The following is a 27,220-nucleotide window of genomic DNA, read 5'->3' as shown; positions in this document are numbered from 1 at the left end:
TTGAAGGCAATTACTCATGTATCATCCGGAAATTAGAGAATAAATTACATTTTTTATATTATCACATAAAAATCTATTTGTACACGTATTTAATATGTGAAATAAATATTCTATATATTTTATTTAAATATAAAAAACAATCATATTTGAATTAAATTTTAGATAATAACTTATTCTAGAGGATATTCATTGCGTACTTCATGAACTAAAAGATTATTTTATCAAAACTTTAAATATGTGTCGAATTAGTTAAACGTATAATTATTTCATATGTTTTTTTTTTGTTTCCCACGATATCCCCCACCCCAACCCGACAGGTCAAAAACTAATCCGTCGCGGATCTGAGCTCTATTTAAGGGTCTGCCGCTGGCCAATGGATTGCTGCATGCACAAGGCGGGATTTGAATCCCTGACACTCACTTAAACGGACGAGTGAGCTGACTACTCGACCAATCCAAGTTGGTTATAATTATTTCATATGTTAAAAGTGTACAAAACAGACCTATTATATAATAATAATAATACATGATAGAAAATTATGTTCTAGTTTTGAAAAGATACCGAAACAATTACCACGTTTAAAATACATGCAAAAAACGCAATTAAGAAAAATGAGAACTCATTTGATATATAAATTATAAAATACTTTAATAAATATTTACTAAATTTGGAGAAATGTCCTAACTTTAATAGATATAAAATTGCATCCACCAAAATTTTTCTTTGATAAAAAGAAATAAAAGAGGCATCCAATACAGAAAGCAGAAAATAAGTGTTTTATGCTTGTCTATCCCAATCAGGATCAGCATCAAAACATATATATTTGATAATGATAGATAACGTAGGAATCAAGTCCTACAAAATAGAAGAGCTATACTTGAAGAAACATGGTGCAAGACACACATCACATCTAGCACATCTAACTAAGGAACCCTATCAATTTTAGGTTCTAAAATGAAAGAGACAGTTATATTGTACTTTGCAATTGGAATAATAAAAAGATGGAGGGAAAAAGTTAAAGTTTGTAGGATCAAATGTGGCCGAGTCTGATTCTTGAAACAAAAGCTTACATTACCCACCTCTGCCACCCTTGTCTTTTAAGCTAAAACTCATACCAAATGGTAAACACTCTCTTCCACTGACACCAAAACCTCTTTTCTTCCCCAATCATTCTTCTGTGTTTTTTTACTCTTCATTCAGAAGTGTATTACTCAGTAGTATCTGAGTTCCTTCTACACTGGAACGGTGCCACCAAAAACAAAAATGGGTTCAGTCCAGACACCAATAGGGATGAGAAATTCTGCAATATTAGAAACTTCATGTGGATTCTTGTTGCAGGAACTGCAGGCAAGAGCCTCCTTCACACTCATTTCACACATTGAATGTCTTGACTCTTCTGTCACATTCCATTATTTATATTATTTTTCCTCGATTTTGAATGACTTTAGATAATATGGGACGAAGTCGGAGAAGACAAATTCGAAAGGGAGAAGGTTCTGCTGGATTTGGAGCAAGAGTGCCTCGAGGTCTATAGACGAAAAGTCGACAAAGCAAATATCTCCAGAGCACATCTGCACCAAGAATTGGCTGAGGCCGAGGCTGAATTTACACACCTTCTGTTGTCCCTTGGTGAAAGATCTCTACCTGGACGGGTACCTATTCCACTTAGCTTTCTCCAGTTAGTATACATAAACAATTAGAACTAGAAATCATAACAAGAAAATTAGACCATTTTCATATATCTTAAAGTAAAGTGAGCCAATTAGTACCCTTTTTTTTCACTTAATTCTTATGGGACTTACTAATCTAGAAACAGTTATGCTTCCAACTGTCTCATTATTCATAGTAGATACGAATTTGATAATTGTCATAAGACTATCATGCAAGAGCCCTTTTTTAAAAATTAAATTTTTATATAGAGGGCGCCCCGCCGGGGAGGGGGGGGGGGGTTGTGGGTGTTTCAAAGATTGAGCATATATATAGTCTCTGATAGCATGTTATGTAGCAATTAAGTAGATACGCACAAATAGTTTTATGCCAGAGTGCATTGATTGTTAAATGTAACTAATGAGAAATGACAAATGTGTATGCTTCAACAAGACATGAACTATAACTGTAGACTCTTCATTGATGAGATTACTAACTGAACAGCCAGAAAAAAGGGCGGGAACACTAAAAGAGCAGCTAGATTCAATCACTCCAGCACTCCGAGAGATGCGTCTGAGGAAGGAAGAGAGGCTAAACCAGTTCCGAGCGGTGCAGGGGCAAATTCAAAAGATTTCTGCAGAAATTGCAGGTAATTCAGATAACGCAACATCAATCATTGTAGTAAACGAGAATGATCTTTCACTAAAAAGACTTGAGGAGTATCAGAACGAGTTGCAAAGGCTCTACAATGAGAAGGTACCTAGCACTAGCAGCAGTTATTTTCCTTCCCTGCCATTTAAGAAGTTAGTATTTTACAAACTAGACTTTTTCATCTTGCTTATTGCAATTACATTTGAAGAATGAAAGACTCCAGCAAGTGGAGAAATACATAGACGTAATATACAGCCTGTCCACAATCTTGGGAAAAGATTCCTCAGCGATCATCATGGAAGTTCACCCAAGCTTGAATGATTTGTGTGGAATAACAAAGAACATAAGTGACAAAATCCTGGATAAACTTGACACCACAGTAGAGTCCCTTTATGAAGAAAAGAAAACCCGACTTGACAAGGTGAAACTAATAGAACTGTTGCTGTATCTTTATTTTGGGCATATATGAAATATGTTAAATTTATCTCCATCCCAAGGAGTTATACCAGTCACTAATGAACTAAGAAAAGCCTTTAATCTCATCTTATAACAGTTACATAGTTATTTGAATTTATTTTGTAATTAGAAATGAGTGAAATGACTCTTGACTTGGGGTGGAAAATTATAAAACATTCAGTAAACATTGACTCTTAGTTGAGAAAATTTTGTATTTAGTCCAACCTGTTGAGATGCCAGCCAGTCTAAAACAAATATTATGTCTTAAAGCCTCAGGTATTGCATTTTTAACTTGAATGCTTTGCAGCTTCACCATTTAGGGAAAGAACTGTTGAATCTATGGAATCTCATGGATGCACCTTACAATGACCGACAACCTTTTTCACACGTAATCAATTTGTTATCAGTCTCATCTTCAGAAGTATCTGATCCAGGAAGTCTTACTCTAGAAATAGTGCAGCAGGTATGTATTTAAGTTTATCCCCAGAATATCAGAAACTCTCAGATATTTAAATGGTGGAAAATAAAAATGGAACTAAAAGAAGAATCTTTTTTTCATTATTCAAGACTGAAGCTGAAGTCAAGAGACTGGATCAACTAAAAGCAAGCAAGATGAAAGAGTTATTCCAGAAGAAACGGGAGGAACTGGAATTGATATGCAAGAAATCACATGTGGAGATACCTTCACAGACAGAGATGAAGAATATCATTAACCTTATAAACTCAGGTGACTGTAAGTCTGTAATTAATGAATGTGTGTTCCTTTGCAAACAAAATTAAGTGCCTATCTAAAAATTAAACAGTCCTAGAAAGTGACATAGATGTGAAAAAGGGGAGATTGACCATTCCAATCTCCTCATGAGTATGGATGAACAGATATCAAGAGCAAAAGAAGAGGCTGCTAGCAGGAAGGCTATAATGGAGAAGGTGGAGAAGTGGATGTTAGCACGTGATGAAGAACGCTGGCTAGAAGAATATAGCACGGTTAGAATTTTCATTTCAATCAATCTTCATAACTATGGCTAAGGAATAAATATCTCTATTATATGTTTCACAATCCAAGTGTATTATCAGGATGAGAATCGATACTCAGTCAGCAGAGGAGCTCACAAAAACTTGAGACGTGCTGAACGTGCCCGTATAATGGTCAGCAAAATGCCAGGTATATAGACAACAATAAGATTTGCACTAATTGGAAGCAAACTCAAATACTTACATAACATGGACGCTTTTTACAGCTTTGGTAGATTTGATAATTAAAATGGCCAGATCTTGGGAAGAAGAACGAAATAAAGTTTTCTTGTATGATCAGGTCAGATATCCTACATTCTAAAACACTATTCTTATACTAGAAAAGATGCATCTGAAAAGTATATATTACAGAGTCTAATTGTGTAATGGAATAGTGAGAAGCATTTTAAAATTCATAGAACATGTAGCATCCAAAGAAAGGCAAAACAAGTATTGCAAGAATATATATTGATGCATGTGTAAAAGTAGATTCGAATTTAGGACCTAATCTTAGAAGAAAGGTTGGCCAATGTTAAATGCGTGACACTTAAGCATAGTATTAGAAACATCTGGGCAGAGGATAGGCACAATTGTGAGTCCTCTAGATATTTGAGAAAAATGTGAAGTTGCAAAATGTGTTTACAGTTAATCAAGTAATGGCATAACCGTCTATAGATAAATTTTCAAGAAACACCCAACAGAGTAACAAAAAGCACACCAGCAGCACACAAAATGATAACAAAAAACTTAAAGAATTGCAAGAAACAAATCATATTATACAGTTCTAGCTTCAGTTATGTTGACCAATGATTTGAGCATTCTTACACTGGCACAGTTTACTTTCTCATTGCCATGCTTTTTCTAGTATGGTTCCATTCGTTTTTACGTTGATCATAGCTGGCAAAATAATATCTGTGTAGGTACCTCTAATGGAAATGTTGGAAGAGTATAACATGCTAAGAAGAGAAAAAGAGGAGGAAAAGAAAAGACAGCAGGTTGGTATCATACACCGGTTTTAAACAGATACTAATTTCTATATCACCTTATGTTGTTCAAGAAATAACTATGCCATATTCATCAAATTCTTGGCTCCTCTAATATTTTTTGGGTCTTAGCCATGGGAAAAGAAGAAGGTCCAGAGTCAAGTAGCAGTTGAGCGAGATAATATGTATGCATCAAGACCAAGCACCAGCAGTAGACGAATTCCAAATAAAAGCTGTAATGGAGGTCTAGACAGTCCGATGCCAGTGAACAGAAGGCTTCCCATCAGTATCCATCAATTCGGATCAAACAGCATAAATTCAGGAAATCAAGCTATATCCTTCATTAATGATGGAAGGAAGATGCAAAGAAGAAAGATTTTTGGTGAATCTGGCATTCCTCCTCATTCAAGAGACGAGGCATCTTCTGTGATATCAACACATTCTGGACCATTTTCTCCTTAAATTTTCTTTATTTGAAACATAATTTGAGTGAAAAGCACCTGTAGAAAGCATGGTTTGCAATAAAACTGTTACCAACCTGCAAAAGAATAAATATGAACTCATCATGTATAGGATTTTTTTTTTTTTTTTTTTTTTTGTATTTATCTCTTTGCACTTGAGTTTCCTAAATGAGTGAGACCTTGTTAGTTGTATACCTGTATACAGATTAAATTCTTCGTCCATTGCTTTGTTTGTAACTTTGCTTCCAGTGTGCTAAGCTGCTGCTAGGTCCCCAACAAAAAGTGAAATCATTTTTCAGGTTTGCAGATCCAAGTGGAAGACTTGAATTGGATATTGACAAGAAAACCATATACAGCAGTTGATTATAAGCTGTTCTAAAAAACCGAAGCTGATACAAACACACAATTTACAGTTTGAATAGAAATAACAACTTGACATTGTAAATGCATGATAATCATAAAAAACAGTTTCGCGGATCCTAATGATGACGTGTAAACCAAAGAGCAAAGTTACTAGTTCATTGAAAGAAAACAAATCGTCAAAAAGAAGAAAATCAAGTAAGCCCTACATGGATAAAGATATAGGCAATACAGAAAGAAAGGAATTACCCTTAATCAGCTTGAAAATTAGAATCACATGTCGCTATCGATGTACAAAAAAGCTATTGCAGAGAAATCAAAGACCTGGCTGCAATCTTTAATTAATCTCTATTTTTAAATTTTTTCCTTTTTTCCAAATAGTATAACTATAAACAAACTCAACCTAACACTCATCTACGTGAACTGCCGCTTCAGCTTCGGCAGCAACTTCAGCTCCGGCGTCAGCTTCAGCTCCAGTAGCTTGGGCCTCAGAATCAGCTTCGGGAGCAGCTTTAGCTTCAGCATCAGCTTCCGCAGAAGGCTCGGCTTCAGGATCTTCCACAGGAGCAGCTTGGGCTTCAGAATCAGCTTCGGGAGCATCTTTAGCTTCAGCATCAGCTTCCGCAGGAGCTTCGGCTTCAGGATCTGCCGCGGGAGCAACTTGGACTTCAGGCTTCCGGAAGAACTGATCGATGCGACGCGTGCCGGCAGGTGCGGGCTTATCAGCTTTTCTCCGGTCGGCGATGGTGGAAGGAGGGAGATTTTTGGGCTCAGAAGGCAGAGGGAGCGAGTCGAGGAGGAAATCGCTGCTAGGTTGGTGCCTCTTGACGGCGACCCGAAGGTGGTCAAGGGTAACCGTTTTGCGCTTCTTCTCGATGGCCACGCGCGCCGATTTCTGAGCCAGGAAGTGAAGAAACAACTCGGTGGAGCGCGACACCAGGAACAGCGCTTCTCCGCTCACCCTATTCACATCCTTGTCTAGTCTCATTATTTTCTTCACCCGACTCGTCGGGAATTCGGGTCGGGATGACTCCTCGTTTTCTTGAATCTGAACTTCATCCTCCGCCATTTTCAGATACTCCACCCTACGACTGCGATTCTATTTTCACTTTCCCCCTCTTTCATTTTGTAAGGGTTTCGAATTGGCGGGAATGGAAAGTGGCTGTGGGGTATTATCGTAATTCGAGCTCCTTTTCTTCTTTCCCGACTGTGCTTTTAATTTATTTTTGTTAAATCTATTTGATCCGTTAACCTAAAACTGATTCATACCAATAATCTCGGAATCAGGATCAGCACATAACTCATTCACAAATCTTTCCTCAAAACTACTCAAGCCCCGAATATCGGGTCACCAGCAAAGATTCCATTCAAACCGATAACAAACAATACAGATAACTGCCTTCAGTAACTCCATTATATACGGGTGACTCACTTAGTTACAGGTAGACAATACATTCAGTTTTACTCTGAATTACCTCATAGTCTTACTTACTTGAGCGTTGGAGTCTCTTTGCAGGTGTTCAATGCCGCCTCCCCAGCAAGTATACAACGTTCCATCCTTCCGCTCCAAGAAAAGCTGGTCGGAATCACAGCAGGACGAACTATACCTCGGAGCGCTCAAATTCGCGCAAGAACATTTAGCGCCCACCGTGGGCCTCGACTTTTTTTTACCCCACAACTCTTGATCCCGTACATTTTCTACTCTTTTTTGCAGGTCACAGCGCATGGCGGACGAGCACAGTCATGCTCCCTCGAGTACTAACCAGGCCGAACTCCTAGCAATCAATGAGGCCCTCAGGGCCGAGAACCAGAGAATGGCTGAACTCTTACGCCAGAAACAGCACGACCACAGCAAAGGGGGATATCACAAGAACGCTGAAAACAAAGACAACAACGATGAGCATACATCGGAGACCAAACACACTATACCTAATCCCCCAAAAACAACCACCAAAAGAACCAACCCCTCACAAAGGAAGTCATGAGTTTCGAAATGCCCAAAAACTTCACCCTGCCATCAACTCTAAAACCTTACCAAGGACTAGGAGACCCAAATGTCCACGCCACTAAATTCCACGCCATGATGTTTATGAACAAAGAATCCGACACAATTCTATGCCGCACCTTCCCAACCTTTCTGGATGGAGTCGCCTTAATTTGGTTCTCCAACCTCCCTGAAGGCTCCATCTCAAACTTTGATGAGCTGGCCGACCAGTTCGTCAATCATTTTGCCACATCCAAAATATACGTCCACAATTCTGATTACCTGAGCACCATCAAACAAGGGCCGAATGAAATCCTGAAAGACTACATGACCAGGTTTGCGGAAGCAACCAATGAAATACCCAACCTAAACCTCGAAGTCCATCTCCACGCCCTAAAGAGCGGTCTCCGCTCAGGAAAATTTCAAAAGTCCATAGTCATAGCAAAACCAAAGACTTTGGACGAATTCCAAGAAAAAGCAACAACCCATATCAAAATTAAAGAATTTCGAGCACTGCGAAGAGTAGAAAACCTACCTCAAATAGAAAGGAGGAAAGACGAAACAAGCATTCAAGCAGTAGAACGGACCAGAGATCCTTCAGACTAACACCTAAATTCAATAGTTACACTCCCCTTAATACAAAAAGAGAAGACATTATAAAAGACATCCTACACTTAAAACTCATTAAACCCCCAAACAGCGCCAGTACATATCAAGACCAGCGATATGTAGACAAATCTAAGTAATGCGCTTTCCATCAAAAGTATGGCCACACCACAGATGACTGCGTAATAGCAAAAGATTTTCTCGAGAAGCTGGCCCACCGAGGACTATTAGATAGGTATATCGATAGCCGCGGACGAAAGCGGAACATAGAAGACCTCGGCCAGCAATCCAAAACAACTGACGATTCCCGAGATAAAGGGAAAAAGGTAGACAGTGATATCAATCCACCTCACAGAATAATAAATTGCATTTTCGGTAGTTTTGCAGGTGGCGGATGCAGAAACTCGACAAGAAAAGATCGTACCGTGCTATGATGACTATGACAGAGTCAACCTCATCCCAACCCGTCAACAAGGACAAACCAGAGATCTCATCACCCCTAAACACTATAAGGCAACCGATCGAAACCTGGACGACCCCGTAGTCATCACAGCACAGGTCGAAGAGCCACTAGTAAAGAAGATCCTGATGGACCCAGGCAGCAGCACCGATGTATTATTTTATTCAACGTTCCAAAAGATGAAACTGAGCGACAAGACACTCTAACCCTCATTCGGAGAACTGGTAGTTTCTCAGGTGAGCGAGTCTCCATCCGAGGTTACATTTGGTTACAAACCACTTTTGGAAATTATCCTGACAATAAAACCATAGACATACAGTACCTTGTCGTTGATTGCAAAAGCCCTTATAATATCATTCTGGGCAGACCTTCCTTGAATGCATTCAATGCTATTGTTTCTACTGTGCATTTGTGTGTTAAGTTTCTCTCACAGGATAACAAAGTCATAACTATACACGGAGACCAGAAGAAAGCCAGGCAGTGCTATAACACCAACCTGAAGAACGAATAATCAAAACAACCCAAACAACAATACGTCCAAGCATTATACAATTCAGAACAACTACCCCCCTGGCCGAACTGGACCCAAGGACCAACCATCAAGAACGACCGATGCCAACCGACGATCTTACTAAGATTCAGCTAATGACCGAGGAAGGAAAACATACATACCTCGGCAACGCACTCAAAAATGAAGAACAAGATCAACTAGCCGAGTTATTAAGGCACAACGCCGACCTATTCGCATGGACCCCAGCAGACATGCGAGGGATAGACCCAAACGTCATCTGCCACAAGCTAGCTATCAACCCATCAATTCGACCTATAGCTTAGAAGAAAAGACATCTTGGTGTTGACAAGAGGGCAGCTTCCCTGAAGGAAATCCAAAAACTCCTCAATGCTGGTTTCATGAAAGAGCTAAGGTATTCCACTTGGCTGGCCACCGTGGTGATGGTAAAGAAAAACAACGGTAAGTGGAGGATGTGTGTGGACTACACATACCTTAACAAGGCCTGTCCGAAGGACGCATACCCCCTCCCATGCATTCAACTGACCAAGATAAAACTGCTTTTATCACTGGCAATGGCAATTTTTGCTATAAAGTTATTGCCGTTTGGACTCAAAAATGCAGGTGCTACTTACCAAAAACTCATGGACAAGATTTTTGCAAACCAAATTGGAAGGAACATAGAGGTTTATGTCGATGACATGGTGGCCAAATCAACCCACACAACAAACCACGTTAATGACCAGAGAGAAATATTCAAACAACTTCAAACATATAACATGAAGCTCAATCCAGAAAAGTGTGCTTTCGGAGTGTAGAGCGGGAAATTCCTCGGTTTTATGCTAACTTGCCATGGTATCAAAGCCAACCCCGAAAAATGCCAGGCAATCCTAAACATGAGAAGCCCAAAGACAGTCAAAGAAGTTCAACAATTAACTGGTCGACTTGTAGCATTGGCTAGGTTTTTACCACGCATCGCCCACCCGATCACATCATTTTTTCAAGACTCTAAGAAAACAACAAAAGTTTGAATGGACCAATGAGTGTGAAGAAGCCTTCACCGAGCTCAAAACTATCCTATCAGAGCCACCAATCCTTCAAACACCAGAGGCTGGTAAACCACTTTATTTCTATTTATCTGTTACTAATCATGCTATCAGTTTTGTCTTAGTAATAGAAATAGGAAAGCAACAACACCCAGTATACTTCATCAACAAATTCCTTTAGAATGCCGAGGTCCGATACCCTAAGCTAGAAAAATTGGCTCTGGCTCTTGTCACAACAGCCAGATGCTTGAGGCATTACTTCCAAAGCCACACCATCGTGGTCAGAACCGAGCAACCCCTAAGGCAAATCCTCATGAAGCCCAAACTGGCAGGAAGACTAATCAAATGGTCGATCGAACTATTAAAATACGACATCCAATACCAATCTCGAGGAGCTATCAAATCCCAAGCACTAGCCGACTTCATCGCAGAACTCACCTCAGAAGAACCAAGTTCTACAGAGAACAAATGAACATTATACATCGATGGAGCTTCAAATAGTAGAGGATCCGGAGCAGGAATACTACTTGAAGACGAACAAGGAACAGCCTTAGAACAATCCTTGCAATTCAATTTCCACGCAAGCAACAACCAAGCAGAGTATGAAGCACTAATAGCAGGATTGCGATTGGCTCACACAATGGGCATAACGCAGCTAAACGCCAAATGCGATTCCTTATTGGTGGTACAACAGGTAACAGGTAACTTCCAGGTAAAGGATCCATTATTAGAAAAATACAACACCACTGTCAATAACCTTGTAAACAGTTTTCAGAAATTCAATATATCCCATATTCCTCGGGAATAAAATGATAGAGCAGACGTCCTTTCAAAGTTAGCAACAACAAGAAGTCAAAATACGACACTTATATTATCTCAACTAATGCTTGATGAACCTAGTGTTATGCTAACAACAATTTCAAGTATCTCACAGAAAGATGACTGGCGATCACCTCTCATAAGTTACTTGCAAACAGGTAACATACCCAGCAACATTCAAAATAAAAAAATATTCAAAAGAAGAGCAAGTTTCTACACAATACTCGGAACCGAGCTATACAAAAGAGGTTTCACAAGACCGCTCCTAAAGTGTCTAAACACAATAGAAGCCAAACTGGCAATGGACGAAGTTCATGAAGGCGTCTGTGGAACACACATAGGAGGACGAAGCTTAGCTGCCAAAATCCTCCAAGCAGGTTATTATTGGCTGACGTTACAACAAGATTGCATGAATAAAGTCAAACATTGCGTACCACTGCCAACGTCACGCACCAATTATCCACAACCCAGCCGAGCAATTACACACGTCCGAGGTATGCTGGCCGTTCAACAAGTGGGGGCTAGATATCCTTGGACCTTTTCCACCCGCTCCAAGCCAGGTTAAATTTTTAATCGTTGCCATTGATTATTTTACAAAATGGATAGAGGCAACACCATTGGCAAAAATAACTTCCGAAAAAATGATTTCTTTGTATGGAAAAATATACTATGCCGATTCGGTATTCCTCAATCAATTATTACTGATAACGACATACAATTTATAGATCAAAAGTTCACAAACTTCTTACAAAATTTTAAAATAGTTCAACAGTTCTCCTCTGTTGAACATCCGCAAACTAACGGTTTAGCCGAAGCTGCCAATAAGATCATTTTGCAGGGCCTTAAAAAGAAACTCGAAGACTCAAAAGGAGAATGGGCCGAGCTTATCCCCGAAGTACTATGGAGCTACAACACAACAGAACAATCATCAACAAAGGAAACCCCCTTTAGGCTGGTATACGAATGTGATGCCATGCTACCCATTGAGATCTCCCTACAAAATACCAGAACTACAAACGTCAACAAAATCAAAAACATCGAAAACAGAAGAACCGAGCTCGACCTCGTTGAAAAAAGCCGAGACAAATCAGCACTACAACAACTAGCTGCTAAACGAGCTATAGCTCGGAAATACAATAAGAAACTCAAACCGAGGACATTCTCAGAAGGAGACCTCGTTCTCAGAAGAATAGAAGATGTACGAAAACTACAAGGACACGGCAAGCTAAGCGCCAACTGGAAAGGTCCATTTCAAATCCAAAGAGTCATAGGCAAAGGAGCATACAAATTACAAAAGCTCGATGGAACTATCCTACCAAACAGTTGGAACACATCTTCTTTAAAAATATATTTCAGTTAGTCTATAAGTCGGACATGGTGATGCACTCTTTTTCCTACTACCAGATTTTATCCCTAAGGAGGGTTTTGCTAGAGAGGTTTTAATGAGGCACACAACCCCGCACTTCTTTCATTCATCATATTACAATACAAACACTAACTATTATCTACATTCTATCTCATATTCTACTCGTCCGATTACTACCAACAAATAATACTAAAATCCGAAGTATTCAAACACATTCTTCGCAAAAATCAAACATGTAATAGAAACATGAAACCAAATCCTAACATTACCAAATTTGTTTGGCTAAAAGCCAGCAGTTCAAAACAAACAAAGCCAAACGGCTATAAGTCTAGAAGTTCCAAACGTACATATACAAAAACAAACAGTCCACTATGAAACTAAACATTAAGGTTTTCACCCTCACCCTCAACACCATCATCGTCATCAACCAACTCATCACCAACGACTACTTTGCACGGATCCATGGCAGACAAATCCGCAGCAGGCACCAGAAGTTTTGCTTGTTCAACCGCCCTCTCAAATCCAGCTGCGAACATCTCAAGCCCATGATCCTCCTTCTCAGTCTCAAGCTGCTTTTTCTCAACACCAAGAACTATCAACCGAGCTTCCAAAGCAGCCTTATCCTCGTCAATATTCTTCCCAACACCCTCAGCGGGTGTTAGCTTATCTTGCAAAGAATCAACCAAACCAGAGCAGTACGAAGTTTATTCCCTTTCTCCAAATTATCCTGCATCAGCTGATCAACCCAGGGGCGGAGCTACCTATAACAAAAGGGGGGCAATGGCCCCTCCCAAACTTCAAATTTTCTTTATAAATTGTGTACAAATTTTATTTTAGTTCCCCTTAAAAATTTTATTTTACTTTTTTTCTATTACAAGATTAATTTTTGGCCCCTCCCTCAACTTCAACTTAGCTTCGCCTCTGGATCAACCGTAGCTCTATCAAATAAATCCCTAGCATGCTTCAACTCCTGTGTTCGGCCGATAGATATCAACTGAGCTCCCATCACCTAAAACAAACCAGCAAAACAAATAAAATCAAAACAAGCAAATGCTACCAGAGAGAGACGAATAAAGATACTACACCTGCAGATACTGACAAACCCCAATGTCACCAACCTCCTGAACGAGCTTGACATCGGCCGGATTCTGGCAATACTCATCAGCCACCATACTCAGCGGGAAATGTTCACTCCAAAGAGAAGTCAAATCCTCATCTCCTCGGTACCCATGCAGTACCCTATGGTTCTCAATAAAACGTTTCACTACTTCCAAATCAACATCCTTCCCGCCGAGCTTACCCTCGGCCACATCCACAAGCTTATCCTTTTTTACCTCACCCTTTTTTCGTTTAAAGTTCACCTTCTTAGGAGATGGTTGATTAACCTCAGCACCTTTCTCCGCCATAATATGGCTATTAGAACCTTGCTTCTCGACGTTCTTCGTCTGAAAATAAGCTCGCAGGCTACTCAAAGTCTCCTTAGGAGCCTTCTCAACTGCAAACAAATAAACAGGAAAGAAATTACAAACCATAACCAACCACATACAAACAAACTACACACAACAATTACCTATATATCCAACCAATGCATCTTTATCCATTTCCAACTCAAGAAGTTCAACAACCGACAACAAACCTGAAGAAGAAATATGATTAACTAAAAATTCTACAATCATCTTATTCCTATACTCCATCCCATCCATACCCAATATCTGTCTAGGCCTCGGAACCCAGAATAAAGGAAACCTCTCCAACAGGCATTCATCAACAAACCAGGAAAATTCACCCTCAGCAACACCAATCTTCAAAAACATAGATTTAAAACCCTTATATGAACTATATAAACTGAAAATGGCACGACCTGGGGCACTGGCAAGGTTCAACCAACAACCACGCCTAACCCCTTTACACTGAAACAAAGCAAAAAAGACTTCCAAAGAAGGCTCAATCTCTAAATACCTCATCAGAATCTGAAAAGCCCTAACAAATGCCCAGGAATTAGGGTGTAGCTGCGATGGTGCACACTTAAGCTGCATCAACACGCCACGTTCAAACTCAGAAAAAGGGAATTTCACACCTAAATCAACAAATACACAACTATACATGAAGAAGAACTCAAATCCCTCCTCGCGATGAAAGATGTGATCATCAGTACTGCATGGCACGAACCTAAGTTTAATATCACTACCTTCTCTAATCCACGAAGAAATTAACCCTAACTGCAACACACTTTGCTCATCGTCAAACACGGAAGCATACCCCTTAACCGACTCCGTCACCCAAGAAAACGAATTTACAGGATCCCAAACCCACACATCTTCCGCGAGTTTAACCTCTGCCTTACCCCTCACAACTATCCATATCTCAACCTTTTTTCCTTTTTCCATTTCGAAAATAAACATGCACATAGAAAACAAAAGGACAACAAGAGAAGAACAACTAACATTTCTTACTCATCTTCCGGAAACAGAAGCAAAAAGAAAAACAAATCCCAAAATTGGATACACAAAGAGTCCAATGAAAACCACCCACCAGCCCACTACCCTGTACCTTTTGTAAATGTTACATCTTCAAGAGCATTTCCCAGCCGTTGATAATAAAACCAAAAAAGCAAATCAATGGCCAGATCTCACCGCCGTTCCAATTTCCAACACGCATTAAATGAAACTATCTTTTCCAACATTCTCTTTCCTCCCTAAAGACACACACAAAAGGAATTACCGTGAAAATTCAAAATATTGACCTTTTTCTACTTTTCAAATCCGACAATAAACAAGTTAACCTTGGGGGCTCTGAGCTATAACTCAGCACATCAAAACACCAAAACCACCATACTCCAAAGTTGCCAACAATGAAACAACCTACCTCAGATCCTGGTCCCGAGTTATAACACTTTAAAAAGCTTAACCTGTTTATAGCTCGACTTCCGAAACAGGTCAACCTTGGGGGCTAGGATCCGTTAGCCTAAAACCGATTCATACCAATAATCTCGGAACCAGGATCAACACACAACTCCTCCGCAAATCTTTCCTCAAAACTACTCAAGCCCCGAATATCGAGCCACCAGCAAAGACTCCGTTCAAATCGATAACAAACAATACGGATAACTGCCTTCAGTAACTCCATTATATACGGGTGACTCACTTAGTCACATGTAGGCAATACATTCAATTTTACTCTGAATTACTTCACAACCTTATTTACTTGAGCGTTGGAGTCCCTTTGCAGGTGCTTAACGCCGCCTCCCCAGCAAGTAGACGACGTTCCATCCTTCCGCTCCAAGGAAAGCTGGTCTGAGTCCTAGCAGGATGAGCTATACCTCGGAGCACTCAGATTCGCGCAGGAACACTATTAATATATAATAGAAATGTAGTATCTATTGACTATTAATTTATTTATTATTTATTGATCTATTATCTATCTCTATATATATGGTGAGTTCTTTGATGACATAGTTTTGGATGGCTAAGAATAACTGTGTGTTGACTGACAAATAACCTTACAACATGTGGCATGTATGGTAACTCATAGAAAAGTGTATTAAAGGAGGAGTGTGATAAACGACAAACATTAATTGCAATGGCAAATATGAAAATTAGTTTTCGGAAAAGGAATTTTTGTGAGTATTGGAAAAGATCGAAAGAAATTAGGAACAACTAAAAAAAAGGCCGACCAATAATAGAAAAAAAGTGGTATTAAATAATTAAAATTATACAAAAATAATTATATTCAACCATTTGTAATATTTTGCCAAGTTAATATAATTTATAACAAATAATAAATAAACTCATATTTGTTATGAAAAAAATCTATCTATATATTATGCTTTTTTTTTAACTTAAATAAAAAACATAATTTATTTTATTAATTATTTGAGGCGAGATTGATGGAAGTATAGACCCACGTATTAACAAATACTAAGAAATTAGAAAATTATGTAAATAAACATCATTTTATCTTAACTTTATGTCACTTACTACGAACTGATGCCTTAATTTATGTAGAGTATTTTATTCAAATATTGTTACTATAAAAAAATATTTATATTATTAATATTATATGTTATATAATTATAAATTTTAAATATTATAAATCAAAATAAAAAATAGTTTCATTTATTTTATAATGATATTTATTTTAGAATTATTTTGAATTATAAACTATTTTAATATTTTTATTATTTGTGTAATACATTATAAGTACTATTTATCTTCTAATTTATTTAAGTTATAATTATGTACGAAAGAAGTATTTTGTAAATAAATAACAAAATTAATATTTACTTGCGTTTAAGAGTATATTTAAGAGTAAAACACACTAATAAATTATTTTAGCCTCAAATTACGTCAATATTCTATTTTAATTTTCGTTACAAGCATGTCCTAAATGATTCTATATAAATCGAATCAATTAGATTTACTACTGTTACAACATATACATGCTAAATCGGATCCAATTGATTCTATTTACATAGAATTATTTAGAATATACTTATAACGAAAAATCAAAATAAGACATTGACATAATTTTGAGGCTAAACTAGTTTATTAGTGTGTTTTATCTAATAGCACCACCAACGACTGGGTTCTCATTCAACTTTTTCTGACATGTGGGAGAACCTACGGTTGGAGCAGAGAGAGATGGAGTCCCTTCACATAGTTTAAGAAGAGAGAGTCTTCATTCAGAGGGACTTATATTAACCAATAATAACTTGCCACTTGGCACGTTATCATAAAAATAAATAATTATATGAAATCTGAAATAATTATATTAAATAATTATATCTCTATTTAATTAATAATTTATATTAATTATTTAAATAATAATTAATTAAATAATTAAATTTCTATTTAATTAAAGATTTATGTTAATTATTTATGTCATAATTAATATTAAATATTATTTATATTATTATATTAAATTATAATTAATTAATTTACTTACATTAAAAGATAAATTTAATTTTTACACTTTACAAAATAATTTTTGGTGGGTTGGTTATTTTTATTTTTAAAATTTAAAATGCTAATCATATTATTAAATTTAGCCGTTACAAAACTAGCCATTGCAAAATTAGCCGTTGGAAACTAACCGTTACTATGTTATCGTTATTATTAATAAATTAATATCTTATTACTCTATATATACCACTTACATACACTTCTATTCTCACACTTTTTTCTACTCTTCTTCATCGTCTTCCAAGTTTATGAAATCAAAGTTCTGCTGATATTATTTTTTGTTCGAAAAAATGGATCCAAACCAACTCAACTCTTTTTCCAATTATTTACAAAACTTTCTCAAACTCCAAATACCCAACAATGTCAAACCTCAAACTCTCAAGTTCCAAATCAAACTTTCACACTACCAAATACATTTCAAAATCCAAATTCACAAAATCTTCCTAATTTCAATTGTCAAGCTCCTTATAATAATTAATTTCTTATATTCTAACCACAAAATCAAAATTCACAAACACCACATTTTCCATTTTCATCCATATTTAACCCCTCTATTGGAAATATTACTCCAACATCTTTGCCGTTTTCAACTCAATTCAGTGCATCAAGACATAACTCATCTGGTGTTGGTGGCTCTTCTAACCCATCCTCTCAGACTCCGATACAATCTAGTCCAAATTCGCAATATTCAGATTTTGCCAACCCTCGTGGATTAGATGCTATCGACCTCAATAATGATGATATTGAAAATCGGAGGCAAGATAGTATTCAACACTGGCATTGGAAAGAGGATGAGATGCTGATTAGTGCATGGTTAAATGTTTCAACTGACCCTATAGTTGGTACCGATCAAAAGGAAAAAATATTTTGGAGTCGAATTCATAGCTACTGTGTAGAATTTTGCTCCTACATGACAAGGGGGTAATTGCAGGTAAGAAACGATGATATAAGATCAACAAGACTGTTGCACAATTTGCTGGTTGTTACGATCAAGCTAGTCGAAACATAAGGAATGGTTCGAATGCTGATGATATAAAGGAGTTGGCCTATAAACTTTATTCCACAAATTATGATCCAAATTTCACTTTTGAGAGGCATTGGAACATGCTTTGTTTGGAGTAAAAATGGAGAAGCCAACTACCTACACAAAATGGAAGCTCAAAGAGAACCAAGGTTAGTGCAACTGGAGGATACTCATCCTCATCAAACCCAGATACACCATTGGCAAACGAACCCGGTGTGGACTCTCCCGTTCGCCCACAAAGATCAAAGAAGAGCAAGCAAAAAGGTAAGAGAAAAGCACAAATGTCTGAAGATCTTAGCGAAAAGAAATCATCGGTTGTTAAAAAACTATCTCTCATGGAAGATATTAAAAATGTTAGAGAAAAGGAACTAATGGATAGAAAAAAAGAAAGAGAAAAGGAGAGGGCACATAGAGCAAAGATTATGGCAATGAAAGAGGAGTTACAAATTCAAGCGACAATGAAAGAACAAGAATTACAAACTCAAAGGTATATTAAAGAAATAGAGATAAAAGCAAAAGAAAGGAAAATGGAAAGGATGGCTAAGAAAAGGGAAAGGAAAATTGATATGCAAATATTTAATGCTGACACGTCTACAATGAGTGAAAAACGACGAGCTCTTCATGAGATTGCATATGAGAAAATAATCGCGAAGTGGTTTACTTAATAGTTCCTTGTATTAGTAGAGTTATGTAGTACGTTCTTATTTTTATTGCGTATTACTGGTATGTGATGTAGTCTGTTTTATTCATTTCTGATGTAACTTTTCAAATTAGTCAATATTATTGTGTTGTTATTGTTAATGAAAGTGACTGTTAAGTAGCCGTTGCAAAACTAGCCGTTAAGTAGTCGTTGCAAAACTATCTGTTAAGTAACCGTTGTAAAACTAGCCGTTGAAAAGTAGGTACTTGTTGCAGACACACTTATAAATATCAAATATCAATGATTTTGCAACTCCATTTCAACTCTTGTTTCTCACCTTGAAAGGATACTAAAAATTACATTTCAAGATATGGCTAAAAATTTTGATGACACGTTTAATGAGGCTTTGTATGGCAAAAGAAGACGACAATATAACACACTCATAGATAATTGGATCGATGAGTGTTTATTCGAAGATTCAGAAGAAGAAGATATCGATAGAAGTTCTATCCCAACTCCTCGTAAATGGATCAACAGAGATCGAGAAGCAGGACATAATCGCCTTTTCCAAGATTACTTTGCAAATGAACCGGTGTATAATGCTGACATTTTTTGATGGAGATTTCAAATGAGAAGACATGTGTTCCTTCGGATAGTAGACACTCTCTCAAACGTCTATTCGTATTTCCAACAAAGGGTTGATACAACTGGAAGAAGAGGCTTGTCACCAATCCAAAATGCACCGCTGCGATACGGATGTTAGCATATGGCGTAGCAGCTGATGCTGTTGATGATTATGTGTGCATAGGCGAGAGCACTACAATTGAATGCTTGGAAAAATTTGTTGAAGGTGTCATTTCGGTGTTCGAGGATGAATACTTGTGAAAACCAAATCCAAATTATGTACGACGCCTGCTACAAATGGCGGAGGGTCGTGGCTTTCCTGGCATGTTGGGTAGCATTGACTGCATGCATTGGCAATGGAAAAATTGTCCAAAGGCGTTGAAAGGTATGGCATGCGTTCTTTGAAGTTTCTGGTTCAAATAACGATATCAATGTGTTAGATCGTTCTCTAGTGTTCGATGATATTCTAAATGACCGTGCTCCGAAGGTAAATTATACTATTAATGGTAATAATTATACTATGGGATACTATTTAGCAAATGGTATTTATCCTGAATGGGCCACATTTGTCAAATCAATCTCAAATCCACAAGGGGAGAAACACAAGTTATTTGCACAATATCAAGAAGGGCAAAGAAAAGATGTGGAGCGAGCATTCGGAGTGTTGCAAGCACACTTTGCAATTATACGTGGTCCAGCTCGCTTTTGGAAAAAGAAGAAACTTGCTAACATAATGAGAGCTTGTATTATATTACATAATATGATTGTTGAGGATGAAAGAGACACTTATGCAGAAAATTTTGCTCAAAACTTAGAGTATAACGATGTCGAAAATGGCTTATCACAACCTCAGTTGGGAGAGGAAGATTTTGCACCATACCATCAATTTCTCCAAAGAAATGCCCAACTTCAAAATAGGCAGCAACATAGACAATTGAAAGAGAACTTGATTAAACACATATGGCAATTTCACAATGTTTGTCGTCAACGATAGAGCTTAATTATGGTTTTCTTTGTATTAAGTAATTTTACAAATTAGTGTAATCTCGAATTATATATTGTGTATTATTATTACAAATGAATTTTTTTAATATTAATATCTTTTAATAGTGAATTATTTTTAAATTTATAAATTTAAATAATATTATTGAAAAAATTATTATATTAATTTTAAGTATTTTAATTAATTAATTAAGTAGGACTATAATAGGGACTAAAGTTAGTTTTTCGTAATAGAAAAGAGAGAGATACTTTAAGTTCTTATTTACTGTTTATGACCCAAAAGCTGATGTGGAATTATTTTTTATGACAGGTGAACCATAAATAAAGATTGGAATGAGTTTCTTACTGGAGATAGTCTAAATAAATATACTTTTTAACTAAATTATATTTATTTTTATTTTAAAAACTTTATTAGATTTTTTATTTTTATTTTTATCTTATTTGTTAAGTAAACATTTTATAAAATTTAAACTGAAAATTTTATTAAATATTGTTTGTTGATATGAATTTATTGATTACCAGTATAATTGGTAATTCACTGACAAATAATATATATAATATATATAAAACTTAGATTGTAAGAATGATCATGAAATATTAGAATTATTTTGAATTTCACACTTTTAATTTTTTATCATTTGGGTAATGCATGATTAGTATATACCAATTATCTACAAATTAATTTAAGTTATAACTATATCTGAATTAAATATTTTTTAAGTAAATAAAAATATGATATTATCGATATTTAAGATTTTATCAACAAAAATTTAAATTAATTATTTTTCTTTTTTTGGTTCCATAGGAACAAAGTAACAAAAATTGTCAATTTCCATTTTACTATTATAACACTTTTAACTTATATTTTAAAAATATTTACAGTCATGTATTTAATTATTTTTTAAGATATAATTTTTTATTTGTAGTTATTTTTTATTATTTTTATTTTTATTTCATTTGGTATCAAATTTGTTATGAAATTAAAATATTTAATATTAAAAATTTAAACATATAAAATTATCCAAATTATGTAAATTGAATTTCACTTGTCAACTTATCTTCTAAATACGCCATTTAGCCATTTTAACCATTAAACATATTTATCCACCACAAACATCACTTATATATATATATATAAAATAAGAGAATAATAACTAGGTCTGTGATTAATAAGTGTAGCGTATCATACGCAGTACGTGAAATTCTGTATAATTGACAACTAAACACCTTCAAAGTTGAACGCATGACAATGTTCAAATCAAATAAATATCATAAAATAAATAAAAAATATTTATTTTGTTACCTGAAATCCAAAAAAAAAAGAGTCGTTGCCAAAAAAATACAAATAGATTCAATCATGTCTAGCAGATAATATACACAAATGGTAATTAATTTAATATTATTTCAAGGACGCATTTATTTGAAACGCATTATGCTGACTTGCCATCTGCTTTTCTTTCTGAGTTTGAATTGTCACGTGAGAAACAAAAATCCTTTTTAGGTGCTTTAGTTAAAATTGAACACATTATAGCTGAAACATATGATAACATGTTAATGCAAGGAAACTTGCATGGAGTTTTAAAATTCATGTCGTTAGGATCAGTGGCGGAACTTGAAGCAAAATTTTGGGGGTCAAATAGAAAATAATTGTCAAAATGTTTTTGATATGGACCCATTTAAGATAAATTCGTCTAATCTCATCTCTCTAGTTTGGGTGATATTGCCAAATTTAAAACCGTTTTTTAAGATCTCATTTCAAAAAGTTAAGGTTAAAGTCATCAGATATAACTTTTTGAATTTTTGAAGGTTATATCTCATTTTCTTCGTTTAAAGTAGAAGAACTATCTACAGGTGTTGATATTATAAAAGTTATATGTTCTCCTTCTTAAATATTAGTCTTCCTCTTAAAAAATGTATCAATTCTTTGATTTTTCATTATTATTTTATATAAAAATTTAAATATATATCCTGTAAAATATGTAAAGAAATTAGAAGGACAAATATTAAAATTTATAATTATTGAATTTTTTTATCAATTTATACAAATACAATAATATTAATACTTATTGAATATTCTATTATTTTTTATCATATAAAAATTAAATTAAATAAATAGTAAAATATAAAATAATATTAAATTAAATAAATAAAAAATATCTAATTTTTTATATTTAAACTTAAAGATAGAGAGAGTGTTGTTTATTGAACTTATTAAATACTTTAAGTCATAGTAAAGTATTTAAGTCAATTGAACTATTTTTTATCTTTTGAAAAAGTATTACTAAATTTTTTATAAAAAGTTTGGGGGCCATGGCCCCCCTTGTCTGAACTAAGCTCCGCCACTGGTTAGGATTTGAAATTTTTCAAACAGATTAACTCTTAAAGAGATAAATTCTAGAGAAAATTTCATTCCTCTCTCTTGCGAGTGCTAAAATAACACTTCTCTCTCTTTTATTTTATAAATGTACATTTTTCTCCATTCTAACTTTTAAAAAATATCTTCTTTAATCCATTTTAAATTTTTTGTGTTAACTAATATTAACTTTATCCATTTTTAAGAAAAAATAAATTATTTTTAAAAAAAAATACTCATTAACAAATGTTTTATTTTTTATCATTAAATTTTGCTTATCAAAATACTCTTTAATAATTTTTTTATTGATTAAATTATATTTTTACCAAAATATTTTTAAAAAAATTAATAATTAAATTATTTTTTTAAGATACCTATTCTTTAATAATTTTTTAATTATTAAATTATGATTTTACCAAAATTTTTGTTAACAATTATTTTTATATTTTATTATTAATTTTTTGATATCAATATATATTATTTTAACATTAAATAAAAAAATCTTACCACTGTTAATATGTATAACAATTAATATATATTGATATTGAAAAATAATCTTACTAAAATTTTTATTTAATGTTAAAATAATATATATAGATATCAAAAATTAATAATAAAATATAAAAAAATTGTTAACGAAAATTTTGGTAAAATTATAATTTAATAATTAAAAAATTATTGAAAGATATTTTAGAAAAAAATAATATAATTATTAAATTTTTTTAAAAATATAATTTAATCAATAAAATAATAATTTATTAAAGGATATTATGGTAAGCAAATTTAATGATAAAAAATAAAATTTTGCTAATGCGTATTTTTTCTTAAAAAATGGATAAAGTTAACATTAGTTAACACAAAAAGTTTAAAATGGATTAAAGAGGAGGTTTTTTAAAAATTAAAAAGGAGAAAAATGTACATTTATAAAATAGAGGGGAAGGGAGTGTCATTTTAACATTTCGCAGAGGAGGGGAGTAAAATTTTCTCTAATATATGGTTTTTTAAAATAGAAAGACAAAAAATAGGGCAAAAAACACAATTAAGCCAAGGGAAGAACCAAATTACACGAATCAGCCAAACTGAAAATAGCTTCATGAATCAGCCAAACCAGATTACTATGTAATTCGAAACAGCTGGGTTCGAATTACATTAACACATAATTCGAATCAATATAACTCAAATTATAAAGGAACACGAGCCCACACTAATTCGAATCTACATGATTCGAATTACAAAGAAGCATAATTCGAACTAGGCTGGTTCGAATTACTCATGTGAACGCTTTCCCAAGTAATTCGAATCTAGGTGATTCGAATTACTCACAATTTGCCTCAAATAGTAATTCGAATGGGGCTGATTCGAATTACACTGGATTCGGCTATATAAGGAGTTCGAATCCCCCTCATTCGAATCACTTTTCCATTCTCATATCCCACCAAATCCCAGAGAAAACGACCCAGATTCGATTCGACAAAGACTCGAGTAGAATACTCAGTCGATGGGGGACGATCCGGAAAGGCTATATCGGTTGGATGGAGTTGCTCATATAGCCGGGGTCATCAACGACGAGGTTAGTAGATAGAAAACTTTGTGCTAGCAGTGGTTTATTTGAGTTAGTGGTTTTGCATGCGGTTTTAGTAGCGGTTTATGTTAGTGGTTTATCCTAGTGGTATTGCAAGTGGTTTATTTTAGAGGTTTTGCATGTGGTTTTGTTGGCGGTTTATGTTAGTGGTTTTGTATGTGGTTTTGTTGATGGTTTATTTTGGCAGTTTAGTTTGGTGGTATTGGAAGTGGTTTATTATGTGGTTTTGCATGCGGTTTATGATAGTGGTTTTGCATGTGGTTTTCGTAAGTGGATTTGTATGTGGTTTATGTTAGCGGTTTAAGCATGTGGTTTTGCTAGTGGTTTATTATATTGGTTTTGCATGTAGATTCTGTTAGTGGTTTCCATAAGTGGTTTCTGGTGTTAGTTGTTTTTGTTAGTGGTTTTGTAAGTGGTTTTAATAAGCCAGGTCCATGTAATGCGCAGCCCCAGCGATGCATCTCGAGCATGCGGCGGCAACAGGGCATGCGACTCGATGAGCGGTATGTTCCGTACTTGCAGATGGCCGGATTATACCATCTTGCGAGGCTGAACGATAGATGGTTCCGGTTAGATGAGCCCCTTGTCAGTGCCTTCATCGAGCAGTGGCGTCCAGAGACGCACACCTTCCACATGCAGTTCAGAGAGTGCACGATCACACTTCAGGACGTGACGTACCAGTTGGGGTTGCCAGTGGACGGGCGTTATGTCAGTGGTTGCCTTACAGATTTTTAGATATACATCCAGGGTGGCCGTCCAGCGTGGGAGTGGTTTCAGGAGTTGCTTAGAGTGATTCCTCCTCTGTAATACCCTCACTATCAGAAGTCACGCTTCCGGCTGCGCTACTCTGATAGCAAGAAGTATTACGACTACTTTACATATTAAATATTAAAATAGGAGCCTGTGACTCAACACCGTATCGCTAATCACTTTATAAACCGGAAATACATACTTCATCTAAAATAAACAAGCTGGCATAGATTCATATACAAGACTTCTTACATAATATCTTATATATATATATATATATATATATATATATATATATATATATATATATATATAACATACAACTCCTATTCCTCTTACAAAATTGTAATAACAAAGACGAGGGAAGAAAATAATCTAATTAATACAAGAACATATAAACCAAACACAGTATAACTCTTCTTAGTGCTTCTTGATCCGGTTCTTGAAAAGTAAAGCTGTAGGAGGGTGAGAACCTAACCACACGGTCTCACCATGGAGTTTCAAAGTTGTCATAAGAAGATATTTAACAGGAAAATTGTTTTCAAACTCAGTGATTATCATTGCCTTATGAATCTTTTTAAAAAAAAATAGGTAATCGTTCAAAACCTTTTCAAAGAAACAATGTTTAATCTTTCAGAAATCCGAAACCTTTCCTTTCTTATAAGAAAAACCCAATCAGAAACCAACCACGCAATCAAACAACACAATCATTAATTCAGCACCAAAGTTCAATCTCAAATGTAGCACGCCAGGACAAACACAGGCAAGGCAGACAAGGAAAGCAAAAGTAGACAGCAGTTACAGCAAATAGTTCAAGTAGCAGTTACGAACAGTTTACAATTAGGCAAACCAAAACAAGTTCAAACTCAAGCAAAGCATACAAATGCATATGATGCATGCCTGTCCTATGGCTGATGAGGCTCATCTTTCGGTTATCCAGCCAACCCGACAAGTCTGAATTGTACTTAGACTGTCCCCCGACGTGCATCCCCAAGAGTCTATGCATAGCTTTTTCTCAAATAATCAATATTACTCAATGGGGGTAACATTCCCGGGAATTTATATAGTGTCTGGTCACACACTTACGTCGTAAGTTCAACAGAGTATCAAGTTTTCAACCTGGTACACGTGGTGGCAAGCCACGGCACTTAATCCAGGGAACCTCGCATCTCAGATATTTCAAATTCATAAGGCATGTGAATAATTCAAAGTTCACCTCTCAACATTCTCAACATCATAATCATTCATCAATCCGAATCTCATTTCCAAGTTCATTTCAAAGCCATATTTCAAATAAAATCCTCATCATCCTCTTTTTCATTCTGTTCGTTAACAATCTCAATTCCAAAACAAAATTCTTTATTTGATAGACAAATCAATCTTAAAACGTATAATGCTTAAAAACAAATATTTTTAATTAATTACTTTAAATAAAACTTTCAATTTTATAAAATTTTGGCAGCATTTCCTCTAAAACTCGGATACTGCCACCCTTTTAGGGTCACATCCAAACATTTCTCAAACCTTTTCTCAACCTTTTCCAAATCTCAAACATTTTCCAGAATTGAACCAGTTCCAATGTCAAATCATTTTCAAATCAACCAATTCTAACAATAAAACTCTTTTTAAAATCGAATCAGCTCAAATATTAAATCATTCATAAAATCAAACCAACTCACAATCAAACCGCTCCCAAAATCAATTTATTTTCATATCTCAAATTATTTCCAAAATCGTTTCATTTATATTACTAAGTAAACTCTAAAACCAAGAAAAATCCACCTTTCTTAATAATCAAGTAAATGACATTCCAAACCGGTTTTTATCCACAACCACACACCACTCACGCAATCAAGCACCCAATAATTCAGTTCAACAAACCATCACATCCATAAAATAAATATAATCACAGAAGTAAATCTCTTT

At 35.3% G+C, this 27,220-nt stretch overlaps 2 protein-coding genes across 2 annotated transcripts; one reads left to right on the top strand and one right to left on the bottom strand.

Moving 5' to 3' along the window:
- The first annotated feature begins 935 nt into the window (after window positions 1–935).
- On the top strand, window positions 936–5,446 carry LOC112784527 (65-kDa microtubule-associated protein 8). Its single transcript, XM_025827765.3, has 11 exons — window positions 936–1,347; window positions 1,449–1,652; window positions 2,152–2,403; window positions 2,507–2,719; window positions 3,062–3,217; window positions 3,322–3,481; window positions 3,587–3,738; window positions 3,829–3,916; window positions 3,993–4,066; window positions 4,686–4,760; window positions 4,881–5,446. Exons 1-11 carry the CDS (start codon window positions 1,264–1,266, stop codon window positions 5,208–5,210), a joined length of 1,788 nt encoding a protein of 595 aa, XP_025683550.1. The 5' UTR covers window positions 936–1,263; the 3' UTR covers window positions 5,211–5,446.
- A 352-nt stretch (window positions 5,447–5,798) lies between these two features.
- Window positions 5,799–6,866, bottom strand: LOC112784528 (uncharacterized). The gene has a single exon (XM_025827766.3). It carries the CDS (start codon window positions 6,636–6,638, stop codon window positions 5,973–5,975), a length of 666 nt encoding a protein of 221 aa, XP_025683551.1. The 5' UTR covers window positions 6,639–6,866; the 3' UTR covers window positions 5,799–5,972.
- Window positions 6,867–27,220: the final 20,354 nt, after the last annotated feature.

This window comes from Arachis hypogaea, chromosome 20 (genome assembly GCF_003086295.3).
Source record: "Arachis hypogaea cultivar Tifrunner chromosome 20, arahy.Tifrunner.gnm2.J5K5, whole genome shotgun sequence".
Classification (NCBI taxonomy): domain Eukaryota; kingdom Viridiplantae; phylum Streptophyta; class Magnoliopsida; order Fabales; family Fabaceae; genus Arachis; species Arachis hypogaea.
This window is presented reverse-complemented; position numbering and strand designations above follow the sequence as displayed.

Bases quoted from the DNA above. Each gene is read 5' to 3' on its own strand.
- LOC112784527 (XM_025827765.3), top strand. From the start codon at position 1,264: ATGGGTTCAGTCCAGACACCAATAGGGATGAGAAATTCTGCAATATTA. The intron at 3,739-3,828 runs GTTAGAATTTTC...GTGTATTATCAG, and splicing joins GGCTAGAAGAATATAGCACG to GATGAGAATCGATACTCAGT. The intron at 4,067-4,685 runs GTCAGATATCCT...ATATCTGTGTAG, and splicing joins AAGTTTTCTTGTATGATCAG to GTACCTCTAATGGAAATGTT.
- LOC112784528 (XM_025827766.3), bottom strand. From the start codon at position 6,638: ATGGCGGAGGATGAAGTTCAGATTCAAGAAAACGAGGAGTCATCCCGA.